At 44.1% G+C, this 12,695-nt stretch overlaps 1 protein-coding gene across 2 annotated transcripts in view; it reads left to right on the plus strand.

Annotated features, from left to right (window-relative positions):
- The first annotated feature begins 614 nt into the window (after positions 1-614).
- Positions 615-12,695, plus strand: part of STRIP2 (striatin interacting protein 2) — a 48,374-nt gene continuing 36,293 nt past the window's right edge. Inside the window, exons 1-4 of one of the 2 annotated variants that reach the window (XM_077857311.1) lie at positions 615-792; positions 7,354-7,423; positions 10,219-10,293; positions 11,286-11,420. In XM_077857311.1, the coding sequence (XP_077713437.1) occupies positions 664-792; positions 7,354-7,423; positions 10,219-10,293; positions 11,286-11,420 (409 nt within the window). In that variant the 5' untranslated portion in view covers positions 615-663. The remainder of the gene's footprint in view (positions 793-7,353; positions 7,424-10,218; positions 10,294-11,285; positions 11,421-12,695) is intronic. The other variant, XM_077857310.1, reaches the window with a different exon arrangement.

Below are 12,695 nucleotides of genomic sequence, written 5' to 3' on the forward strand. Positions count from 1 at the left end.
AAAATGCCCCACCCCACCCCTCAACCCACTACCTCCCAGCCCAAGCCCTCCCTCCGGGCGGGAGGAGTTCTCGAGAAATCCGAGGGCGAGCGAGTCCCCGGTTTCCTGCGGTGTCCCTGGCCACCCGGCGGTGCCGTGCTCCCCGGCGACTGAAACGGGACTTGGGGCGTAATGCGGGAGCCGGGGTAGAGAGGTCTGCGGTACCGGGGAACGCAGACGGCAGTGGAGCAGGAGGCGGAGACTAAAGCTCCCCAAAAAGGTCACTATTTGGGGGAGAGGGGAGGAGTGCTGAGTGAGAAGAAAAGGGATAACCCGCCAGAGCCCAGAGGCCCAGAATTCGGAAGGTGGAGCCGGGACTGGAGCCTGAGGCTAGCAACGCCACCCCAGGATTTTTTTAAAAAGGAAGGGGGAGGGGAAATCCCGTGAATGAGCCCCCCCACCTCCTCCAAGTCCCGCTCCGAGCGGTCGGACGACCAATTGCGCTGCGGGGCGGGGCTGCGGGGCGCGACGGCAGCCAATAGCTGTGGAGGGGGCGGGGCTGCGGGGGCGCGACGGCAGCCAATAGCTGTGGAGGGGGCGGGGCCTGGCTCGCGGCGCGCGGCGGCGGGGTAGCCCCGGGCACAGAGCGCCGAGCGACCGAGGGGAGCCGCCGGCCGGGGCTGCATGGAGGACCCCGCGGCGCCCGCGGCCGGGAGCTCGTCCGCCAATGGCAACGGCAACGGCGGCGGCAAAGGGAAGCAGGCGGCGCCCAAGGGCCGGGAAGCGTTCAGAAGCCAGCGGCGGGAGTCGGAGGTGAGAACCGGAGAGCTTCAGTTGGGGCCGGGAGACGCCTGCGGGCGGGAAGCGGTGGCCGAGGTGACTCGGCCCTGTCCTCCTCCCCTTCCGGAGCTCCCGGTGCGCTCGGGGCCGCCCCCCGGAGCGGGCGCCTGCGGGGTCCGCCGCATCCCGGACTCGGGGCTCCGCAGTCCCTGGCCCCTCTGCCCGTCGCCTGCGCGGGTCGGGGGCTTCTTAGCCGTCTGGCTCTCCTCTGGGCGCGAAGATGGAGCGCAACAGCGAGCACACCTGATACTTTTCAAACGTCGATCTCCCTTCATCTCTGCAGCCCCTTGAAGTGGGGGGGATTCGTGTTCTAGATTTACGGAGGAAACGGGAGCGGAGAGGTTGAGTGACTGGCCTGAGGGGTGGGGGCCAGAGCGCCGCCGCGGTGGAGTGGGACCGGCGTGTGCGGCAGCCGCCTCCCCGCCCCAGCCCGGGCAGGCGAGCCGATCCAGATGTGCCCAGGGACTTCTGCGCTTCCCCTTACTCCGAGTGCTGGCAGCCTCCCTCGGGCGTGCCTTCCGTGGACATCAGGACCCCTTACCAGTGAAAGTCCCAAAGACAGGATTCGGGCAGGGACTGTAGGGGAGGGAGTGGATGGAGCTGTCCAAGATACAAACCCACAGATAGGAATATGGATGTTTGGGTCACTTCCTCTTCTTCTGAAAAGAGATGCTAACTAGGAGGATCAAAGGAGTGAATTATTAGTCCCCCACCCCCTCATCCAGCCAATTTCCATCAATTTAATCAAGAGTAGAATTGGGACCACACACACACACACACACACACACACACACGATAGACCACAAAATGTCAGATGTGGAAGGATCTGTAGAGATCATCTATTTTAGCTTTTTCTTTTACAGAAGCAAGAGACAGAAGTAACTTGCCCAAGATCATACATCTGGCATAGTGGCCAGGAGGACTAGGCTTTGGGGTCAGTTAGACCAGGTTTTGAACCCTAGCCCTACTATTTTACCCTGTGTGACTTTTGGCAAATTGACAAAATTCTCTGCGCTCCAATTTCTTCATCTATAAAATGAGGTTAATACTACCTACCTCAGAAGGTTGTGATAAAGCCAAATGAGATAACTGAATGTTAAATGTTTAATTCAGTTCAGGCACAGAGCATGTAATTGGTCAGTACATAGTAGATCATAGGGCCAGAGCTGGTACTAGAAGCCAGATTTTACTTATCCCAGCAAGGGTTTACCATTTGAATAGTATATCACAATTTCTTTTTTTTTTTTTTTTAAGATTTTACTTATTTATTCATGAGAGACACAGAGAGAGAGAGAGAGGCAGAGACACAGGCAGAGGGAAAAGCAGGCTCCCTTCAGGGTGCCTGATGCAGAACTTGATCCCAGGACCCCAGAATTACAACCTGAGCCAAAGGCAGATGCTCAACCACTGAGCCACCCAGGTGCCCCTATATCAGTTTCCAAAGGGATTTCATATATGTTTTCATTTTGCTACAAGTAGGAATCCATCCTATTTTCTAAAAAAAGAGGAGAGGCACAGATGAAAAGACTGGCCCAAAGTCATACCACCTTTCAGAGGCAGAGCTCAGCCCTACTGTCTTGCTAGCTAGATCAGTGTTCTATCCATATCATCTCCCTCCCTGCCTCACTGTGAACCTGGCCTTTTATTTTATTCATGTATTTTTAAAGATTATTTATTTTTGAGAGAGAGAATGAGTAAGGGATAGGGAAAGGAAGAATCCCCAAGCGGACTCCTTGCTGAGTGTGGAGCCCTAAGTAGGGCTCTATACAACACATAAAGATCACCACTGGAGTGGAAACCAAGAGTTGGATGCTCAACCCAGGTGCCCCTGAATCTGGCCTTTTAGGGCACCCTGTGCTCATTCTCCCATAGAGACATTGCTCTTGCTTAAATGTATTTTTGGAGAGTGGGTAGGTCATTCATTAATTCTAAAATTATTGATTCCTTTCTACATGCCCAGTGCTGTTTAAGTGGTAGGGATACAGTGGTGAACAAAACAAGGTCTTTGGTCTGTGGAGCAAACATTCTAGTTGGGGTGGAGAGACAGACAATATGTAAGAAAATAAGATAGTTTCAGAAAGATATGTTCTTTGGGGGAATTAAAACTGATGTAGGAGGCCTTTCCCTGCGATCAAGTCTTCCTTCAGGAAAGGGCTCTGATAGTATTTTCCTTTTGCCAATAAGTTCAGTATCCAGAGACCCAGAGCTTTCCACCTGCCCCACAGTTTTGCCTCCTGGTTGTCTGCAGCTGCACTTTTTATGCTTGGAAATGGACAACTGCAGTGATCCTCTCCATCTGGGCTCATTGCCTGCCAAAAGGCTGACTGGAAAGATTAGCTTTTCTCCACCTTCTACTGCAGCAGGAAAGCTGCTTTTTACCTGTCAGTACATTCCCTATCAGCATATCACTCAGGTGCCAGACTCAGATAACTATCTGCCTTTCCTTCCTTCCCTCCTTTCACTTTCCTGTGGAAGACAGTCCTCAAGGGAGGTGGGTTTTGATTTTGTTGGTTTGGGTTTTTTTTTTCCCCCTTCTTTTGTGCTTCTAGAGGATTATGGGAAGAGAATGACTGTTGGCACAATTCAAGGGAGCCTCCTCATCCATCATTGTGCTTGTAGGGGACACTAGTTGAACTACCCTCCCCAAAAGGCTTAGTGTATGAACCTCCCAAGAAAAAGAGGAAGCTAGAGAATAATTATTTGCTTAATAAGAATTTAAAAGGATTTAATCCTTTTTAAAAAAGGGTTCATTTATTTATTTGAGAGAGAGAGAGAGGGAGAAAACATGCCAACGAGTGCACATGATTTGGGCTGGGGGGCAGAGGGAGAGAGAATCCACAAGCCGACTTCCCACTGAGCTTGGAGCCTGACTCAGGGCCCCACCCCAGGGCTATATCCCAGGACTCAGATCATGACCTGAGCCGAAACCAATTGAACCGCTCAAGTAACCCTTAATAAGAAGACTCTTAACTAAACGATTCACCTCAGGCCTCTTTAGCCAGGTCCCCTGGTTTAATTGGTTCCAAAAGTCCTTGACAAAGTTTTACTGGTTTGTGGCAAAATGAGGAAAATTCAGGGCTTTGACATTGATTTTTCATAAAATATAGTTCAATACAATAAATTTAAAGGATATATACAATTTGGGGCACCTGGCTGGCTTAGTTGGTAGAGCATGCAACTCTTGATCTCCGCATCATTAGCTCAAGTCCCACATTGGATGTAGCGCTTATTTACTTAATAAATAAATAAGTAAATAGTATTATGCAATTTTTTTATTAAACTTTTTACTTGGAGTGATTTTAGGTTTATAGAGACATTGCAGAGATGGTACAGAGAGTTCTCTTACCCCTTGCTCAGTTTCCCCTGATGCCAGCTGCTCAGGTTTCCACAGTGCCTTTGTCCAAACCATGGAAGCAACATTGGTCTGTTGACTGTTGCAAGGCTGTGTCCCTCAGGCATCCTTCTCAGGCCCCAGTTATTTTGAGCCTGCTCTGGGCTGTGAGAGTTTCTCAGTGAGCCTCATTCAGGGTCTTTCTGACGTAAGGCCAGATTCTGGGCTTTCAGGTAGAAGACCACAGAGGTGACCGTCTTTCTGGTCACATCACAGCAGGGGACATGTGACATCTTGTCACTGGGATGCTGGTTCTTGGTCTTGCTGCAGGATGCATGCAAATTAAAATGGTGTTTTTAAAACTGTAGGGGGTACTCTGTGAGTTGATACCAACATTTTTTTAAAGAAATAGAAGAATAGAAAATATCTAATCACATATAGTGATAGTGAGACTGTTAAACTTTTGTTCCAGTTTTGTGTGTATATGTGTGTATATGTCACTCCAATATGTCAACATTACTATTGATGGCTCTTTTATTCTAATATTGCATCCTCGTTTGGGGAATATTAAACTATCCTTTTTTGAAATAAATATTTTTAAAAAGTTTTTAAGTCTCTACTTAACAGAATAAAATCTCAACTACCTAATGTCATTTGCACCCTCCACCTTTTTTTTTTTTCTGTAACCCAGAAGTATCAGAAGTATTTGGAAATCTTTGCTATAGTGGATTTAAATATGATTTGCATTGTTGGCAGTGTAAATTGGTAAAGTGGTTTTGGAAAAAAACTTGTCATATACAAAGAACCATACAACAAGTATTCATAAAGTTTGATGCATTCATTTCTCTTGCAAGAATCTATCCTTAAATTTAAAAAAAAAAAAAAATCGAGAGATCCCTGGGTGGCTCAGCGGTTTAGGTCCAGCCTTCAGCCCCGGGCGTGATCCTGGAGTCCCAGGATCGAGTGCTGCATCAGGCTCCCTGCATAGAGCCTGCTTCTCCCTCTGCCCCCCACCCCCACCCCCGTCTCTCATGAATAAATAAAACCTTAAAAAAAAATCTATCTTTAGGAAAGATCCTAAATATGAAAAGATTGCTAAGTGTATTACAGCTTCATGCATATAGTAAAAAAAGATCAAAAACAATTTAAATGTTCAACACTAGAGAACTGGTTAAGTAACCAGTTATCTGTCCATTTCGCTGCACACTTAGCTGTTTAAAATGATAGTCATAACAATATGAGAAATATCCCTGTATCATATAATGTTAAAATTGCAAGTACAGTAAGTAAAATTCAAAGTAATATAACCATTTACATAGCAGTACCAATTGCTGGGTAGTATGCTAAATGCTTTTCCTCTATGAACTCATCTCGTCCTTACAATGACCCCATGAATTATCTTCATTTTACAGATAAGAAAACTGAGCACTTCATTTTCCAATAATTCCCTGTCACCAACTCAGTTCTGACACTATCTGTAGTTAGCACAGACCCCACAAGTTAAGGGCTCAGTCCCACAAGACTGTCCCCACTTCAGATGCCAGCCACACCTGGGACCTCCAGGGTACATGCACTTCCACCTGGCCAGCTGTAAATTTAGAGGTTCCATGACCATCCCTACCACCCTGATTCCAGTAACTCACAGAATTTGAAAAACTGCTCTGCTTATGATTACAATTTTATTTTTATTTTATTATTTTTTAAAGATTTTATTTTTTTATTCATGAGAGACACGGAGAGAGAGAGGCAGAGACACAGGCAGAGGGAGAAGCAGTCTCCATGCAGGAAGCCTGATGTGGGACTCAATCCCAGGTCTCCAGGATCACGCTCTGGGCTGAAGGCGGCACTAAACCGCTGAGCCACCCGGGCTGCCTCTATGATTACAATTTTAATATATAGGATATAACTCAAGGATAGCCAAATGAAGAGAGGCAAAGGAGAAGGTATGGGGGTGGGATGGTGTAGAGCTTCCACATCCTCTAGCTTTCACCCTCCTAGCACTTTAGTGTACCCAAACCTCATTATTTTAGGGCTTTAATGGAGTTTCATTACCTAGGCATGGTTGATTAAACCATTGACCTCTGATTAAACTCAATCTTCAGCCTCCTCCCCTCTGGAGGTGCAGCCAGACCTTTCTTTGAAACTCTTAAAGGCTAACCTGGATTCATCTCATTAACATAAACTCAAGTATTATTGACAGGGGCTTATGGATTACACTTCTATCAGGAAATTTCAAAGGTGTTTGGAGCTCTGTGCCTGGAACAGGGGGCAAAGACCAAATACAGTTTTTATACCACAGTGAGGCACAGAGAGGTTAAATAACTTGTTCAGGATCTCAATATGTGATGGCTGAGATTCAAAATTTTTTAAATTTATGGTAGGAAATAACTCCAAAATGCTTAGAGGTGGGATCACATTAAAATATTTTTATATAGGATTATAAATTTATACATAAAAGCATCATAGAAAAATCTAGCCTTAAAACAATTTGGAGTAGGGACCCCTGGATGGCTCAGTGGTTAAGCATCTGCCTTCAGCTCAGGGCATGGTCCCAGGGTCCTGGAATCAAGTTCCGCATTGAGCTCCCTGCGAGGAACCCTCTTCTCCCTCTGCCTATGTCTCTGCCTCTCTCTCTGTGTACCTCATGAATAAATTAATAAAATCTTTTAAAATAAATAAATAAAAATAAAACAATTTGGGATAGAACTACTCCTTATTTGACAATCCTAAAGTCGTGGAACACTAGAGCTGAGGGACTTTTTTTATAAATGAGGAACTATGATCCAAAGAATGAGATTTGCCCAAATTCATACATTGGGTTAATGACATAGCTGAAATTAGAATCCGGCTCACCTTATTTTGTTTTAAGTCCATCTCATTGTTCTAGAAATCAGATACATGCTCTTCTGATCTGTGTTTATGTAGGTCAGATACAGGCACAGATTGTGTAGCGTTCATATCTTCACAATCATAGCCCTTTACTCAGACTTTCGGATTTTATATAGGAATTTTCAGCCCTGCCCTGCACTGAGCCTCCAATTTTGGCTAGGAGGAGGGTACCTTTTGGATTAAAGGCCCAGATGAGACTCTTTAAGCTGCCTCCCTGACCTAACATTGGCCTCCAAGAGAAGATAAATGAAAGTATGATCTCCTTTTTCACCCTTTTCCCCAAGTTACTGACTGCAAAGACTTCTCCATTACAGGGCTCTGTGGACTGCCCCACTCTGGAATTTGAGTATGGAGATGCAGATGGGCACGCAGCAGAGCTGTCAGGTGAGACAGAGATGGGTCTGTGGAGAGTGCAAGAATAGCCAGGAGGAGAGGGCAGGGGTCTGTGATCTCCCCTGGCAGCTTGCTTGTTCTCCACATTCCCTCTTCTCTCCAACCTCCAGCAGTTAATATTTGTTTGCTTTTACATTTCTTTCTGTGAATTCTCCTTTGGCTCCAGTATTCTCTACTTTTTTTCTATCACTCTTTTATGCTCATCCTTCTTTATTCTCGTTGGTGCACTCTCAAATCTGTTTTCTTTCCTTCTTTTTCCCATTCCTTCTGTTTCTTTTCTCATATTCACTCGTATCTGCATGCATGCCCCCTTCTTTCTGCCACCCTTTTCCTCCCTCTGTCTGGATTTTAGCTTAGGCTAAGTGTGATCTCCTCACATTAAGAGCCTCCATGTTACACGTGCTATGAATGCCAGTTATTAATAAACGAGCTTTGGGTGGAGATGGTGTGAAAATTAAATATTCTGTCACATGGAAGTGACACTTTGAGACATGCTTTTTCAGGGAAAAGAGACAAGGACTTTTAAAGAAGTTCTTGTGAATAAGCACAAGGAATAAATTTTGTGATGAGTGACAAATAGAGAACTGAGTTTAATAACCAACAAAGGATTAGAATTCCAAATAATATAAATATATTTCATATATATGTATATGCATGTGTATATTTATGTATGTAGAGAGAGAAGAGAGATGTACAATAGATAAATAGAGAATATGAATAAGAATTCAGAGAATAGAAAACCATATGGTCAATAAATATATGAAAAGATGTTCAACTACATTAGCAAATGAGGAAAAGAAAATTAAAATAATGAGATAATTATTTCACATTCATCAGACTGCAAAACTTAAAAGCCTGAAGTTTGTGAGGGTGCTGAGAAATTAGTACTTTTATACACTGCTTGGCATGTGGGAGCAGAGTATAAAACTGCAATTTGGCCATATCTAGCGGAGTTGAAGATGCATACATATTATATGACCCAGTGATTCTAGATGTATACTTTAAAGAACAGTTGGGCACAAGAAAACATGTATAAAGATGTTTTTATTTAAAAAAAAAAAAGATGTTTATTGTGGTCATTGTGAAAAATTTAAAACAATTTAGGGAAATCGATAAACTAGAATATCAATATAATAGGCTACCACATAGCTGTTGGAATAATTGATTTATATCAATATGTTTCAGTATCAATAAATGTTAAAAACCTAGTGTTCAGAGGGGAAAAAAGCAGTGACAAGGTAATTTATTCATGCCTCCCAAAAACTGCTTAAACACACAAAATCTAAAAGATGTTTCTGGAAAGTCTAGTTGCACACTTGATTGAGAACAGTGTCAGTTAAGTAAATGGATGTGCTCATTACACTGTCATGTAAAAAACTATTGAAAGACATACTAAGAAGTGTTCCTAAGAAAAAATAATATATATAATATCCTATTTGGGTAAAAACCTTCAAACACAACGTCATGTTGTTCACAGGTATATACATATGTAGTAAAAGTAGAAAAATAGACATGTGAAGCATACACACCAATTTCATTAAAATGTTTAACTCTAGAGTGGGGAATAAGATAGACTAAGAAGGAAAAGAGGACTTTAGAGGTCTGAAGCAAATATAACAAGTGTAAACATTTGTTTAATCTGGGTAGAAGATACATAGGTATCTTATGTATGCTATATTTATCTATATGTGAAAGTTCATTAACTAAAATTTAAAAATAAGAACAAAAGTTTAGTACCTAACAGCCTTGCTCCATTTTCTGACTGTGCTTTTAAAAAACATATGCACACCACCCACTGAGAACTGAAGAATATCAGAGTCAAAGATGGGATTTGCTTCTGGTCAGTCCAGGATTTTGGAACTCAAGACTCAAAAGCCCTGGCTACCAGACAAGGTGTTTCTCAACCATCAGACAGCTGGCTGGAACATAAGTGAATTTCCCTTTGTGAATTATCTGTGACCTAGTTAAATTTCCAGGAAGGGTCTCAGGGAACAGAGGTTTGAGGAAATCTGTTCTGTCACCTATTGACTTCTCAATTCAATTCTTCATCCTCTGTAAGATAAGAATACTTACTGATACAATGTTCTAGAGTGTGTGTCTATGTGTGTGTGTGGAGGAAAGGGCATTTTCATTTCTCATAAGCTCTCTGCATTTTGTATTCAGAGACTATTGTTAACAAAGTTAGATTTTCTTGAGCATAAGCAGCCCTTTGGCAACAATGGCTGCCTCTTTGTGGTTTGATGCTGTATCTACCTGGATGGCTTTGGGCAAGAACCTAAACTTCTATACCCTTCGAGGAAACTCAGCAGGGAGAGAATGAACTGGCTTCAACCCCAAAGGTCCCTCTAACACATACTCTGGTTCCTTGAATAGCACAAGGATCTTGCCTCTAAGTTTCAGGCATTGTGTTGCCCATCTCTTCCCTAGAGACAGGATAGTCTCAGTCTGGGTTGACAATCAGAAAGTGCTGCAGCCCTAAGAAACAGGAGTGATGACAGTAAGCCCTCTCTGCTCCAACCCTTCTGGCCCTCACCAAGTGTTGAAGACTGCCTTCTCTGCTGTAGCAGCCAGCTGGCAGGAGGAGGACAGGTTTGATGGTTTAATCACCCAGGGACGCAAGTGGCTATTTTTAACTGCTCCGATAGGGAGGAAGCTGGCTCTGGATTGAATTGGACACAAGAATGTGTTGGAAGCTTTAGCTCTTTCATGCCACTCTCTCTACCCCAGGCCCCTTCTATAAGTGTCTGCTAAGTGTTTGTGACTCTGTCCTATCTTTCCTGCCACAGAATTATATAGCTACACTGAAAACCTGGAATTCACCACTAACAGAAGGTGCTTTGAAGAAGATTTCAAGACTCAAGGTGATCCCAGAATCTTATACATAGAGACCTGCTTTTCCCTCCATGATATCCCAGTCCAATCTAGAAAAAGCCCAAAACAAAGTATGATTCTTCTTTATCCTCTCTGTAACCACTTCTCTATCCCTCCCTGTATATGGGACACAGAGTTTCCTACATCTCAAGTGGAGAGGCCATGGAATGGAAGCAGGAGAAGCCTGAGCTGGGTCCTTTTCATTGATATAAAGGGCCTAGAGAGAAGAGGGATGAGGACTGGGCTGGTGCCCTGCTGTCTGGTTGAACCCTGTACCTAGTGTAGTCCTTGACTTTTAACATTCAATCCCTGCCTCCAACTCTGTGTCACTCCTAATAGCATCTAATAATATTTCATGTGCCCACACTGATCCTCTCAGACCTCCACTTCCTTACTTGGTCAGTGAATTCAGTTTGCAACTCAACAGATGTGTGGTGAGTACTATTTTGTGCTCAAAATAGTGAAAGTGAGTTTGCAGTATCTTCAAAGAGATTATAGTCCAGTGGCAGAGGGGAGGTGTGTACATCACAAAACTGACGCCAAGAGGAAAGTGGTAAGTATCATAAGAGAAGTAAAAGGTATCTTTGGGGGTTTGGAGGCAGAGGAGTATCTTGGGGGACAGAGCTTCTGGCTGGAGCATTAGTGGGAAAGAGGTAATTTAGTATAGGACCTGTAATGATAAATAGGAATTAGATATGTAGGGAGAGAGGGAACCCCTTGAAAAGGCAGAGAGAGAAGCCAGAATAGGCTCTGTGTAGAGAACAAGGGAATATGGAAGAAGAGGCTTCATTTAGAGTGGGTTCAGCCAGAACTTTGGGGGTCCTTTACTTTTCTAATCTCTTATTCCTTCTCATCTAAATAAGGAAAGCTTTTGAAGAGAAGAATTTGGAGGCTGGGATTAGAAGTAGACATGTTACCAGGAGCCTTTCCAGGAAGGGGAGGCAGAAGCTGACCCTGGATCTGTATGGCCTTCTGTCTCCAGTGCAAGGCAAGGAGTGGCTGGAGTTGGAGGAAGATGCCCAGAAGGCCTATGTGATGGGACTCCTGGACCGACTGGAGGTGGTCAGTAGGGAACGGCGACTGAAGGTGGCCCGGGCTGTTCTATACCTGGCCCAAGGCAAGTGTCCACCTTTGCCAGCTTCAGATGGGTAAACACTGGGGAAAGAAATATTGCCATAAAAAAAAAATAATAATAATAATAAAGAAATATTGCCATCAGGACTAGGATGAGGCAAGCCATGCTAAGAAAGCAAGGTCCCTACCTCTCAAGGACAGATCTTATCAAGTGCTAGAAGTAACCTGATGCTTATAAGCAAGTTAAGGAGATAGTGGTGGGTACTATTCTGGATCCCTTGGAATTGGCTTTTATCTTACCAGGCATGGCAAGATTTCTTATAAGGTACTTTTTTCCTTCATGTGGGCTATAATCGTATGTGGAGAATACTTAGCAAGAGAGTCTGTGTGGCTAGAGTTGATGATATACCACCAGCTGAGCATGAAGGCTTCTTTCCTCAGCTATGGCACTGACTTCTACTAAGAGGAGACAGTGGGGTCCTGCAGATTCACACATGGACCCTCTGTATTATTTCTCTTTGGCATTTAGAGGGTTCAAGCCAGCATAGCAGCAGGAGTGGATGCAGTGGGTAATTGGGAGATGATCAGAATTCAATGAGATTAATTAAGGAAGCCTTCCCAGAAGAGACCTATTAACCATTTGTTGGAAAGAGAAATGAGATAACCTAACTGGAATAGTAAAAATAGGCCCTGAGGTCATAACAAGAGGACTTTTGGCAGAACTAACTAGCTGGGAGCAGTTTTATAAGAAAACAATAAATGGACAAGAAAGAGAGTGGTGAAAAGACAATAGCAAACGAGGCAGTGCCCTAACTGCATCTCTTGGGTCTAGTGTTCGGCCAACTTCCAACTGCTAGTACCTTTAACTTTTTACCTGAGGGCTTTCTCTGCAGTCCATATAGGGTAGCCAGGAAGTGCTAGGAAATTAATGTGCTCCCCTAGTGCAGTAGCACTGATCAATGAATGACAGGAGTTATTGGATGAATAGCCCAACTATTTCACTCTTGGGTGGGATGATTCTGAGGGTTGAAAAACCTGCTGTTTCCCAGAGCTTCCTCCATCCTGGATTTCAGCTCTTGGCTGCCTTTTCTTCCCTAGCTTAACTTCCCCACTTCTCTAGTAATGGTTCCTGGGATCATCTTCCAAATAAACTACTTATATTTGAATCCTCTCTGGATCTGCTTTTCAGGGAACTCAAACTTAAGACAGGCCAGTGATAAGCACATTGGACCTGACTCTGGAGACTATTTCTCCTCTTTCCTGCCTCATTCAAGGAAGTTCTGGGGGCCCTTGTCCTACCTTTGTCAGCCTAATTGTT

Source organism: Canis aureus, chromosome 18, assembly GCF_053574225.1.
Source record: "Canis aureus isolate CA01 chromosome 18, VMU_Caureus_v.1.0, whole genome shotgun sequence".
In the NCBI taxonomy this organism is placed as follows: domain Eukaryota; kingdom Metazoa; phylum Chordata; class Mammalia; order Carnivora; family Canidae; genus Canis; species Canis aureus.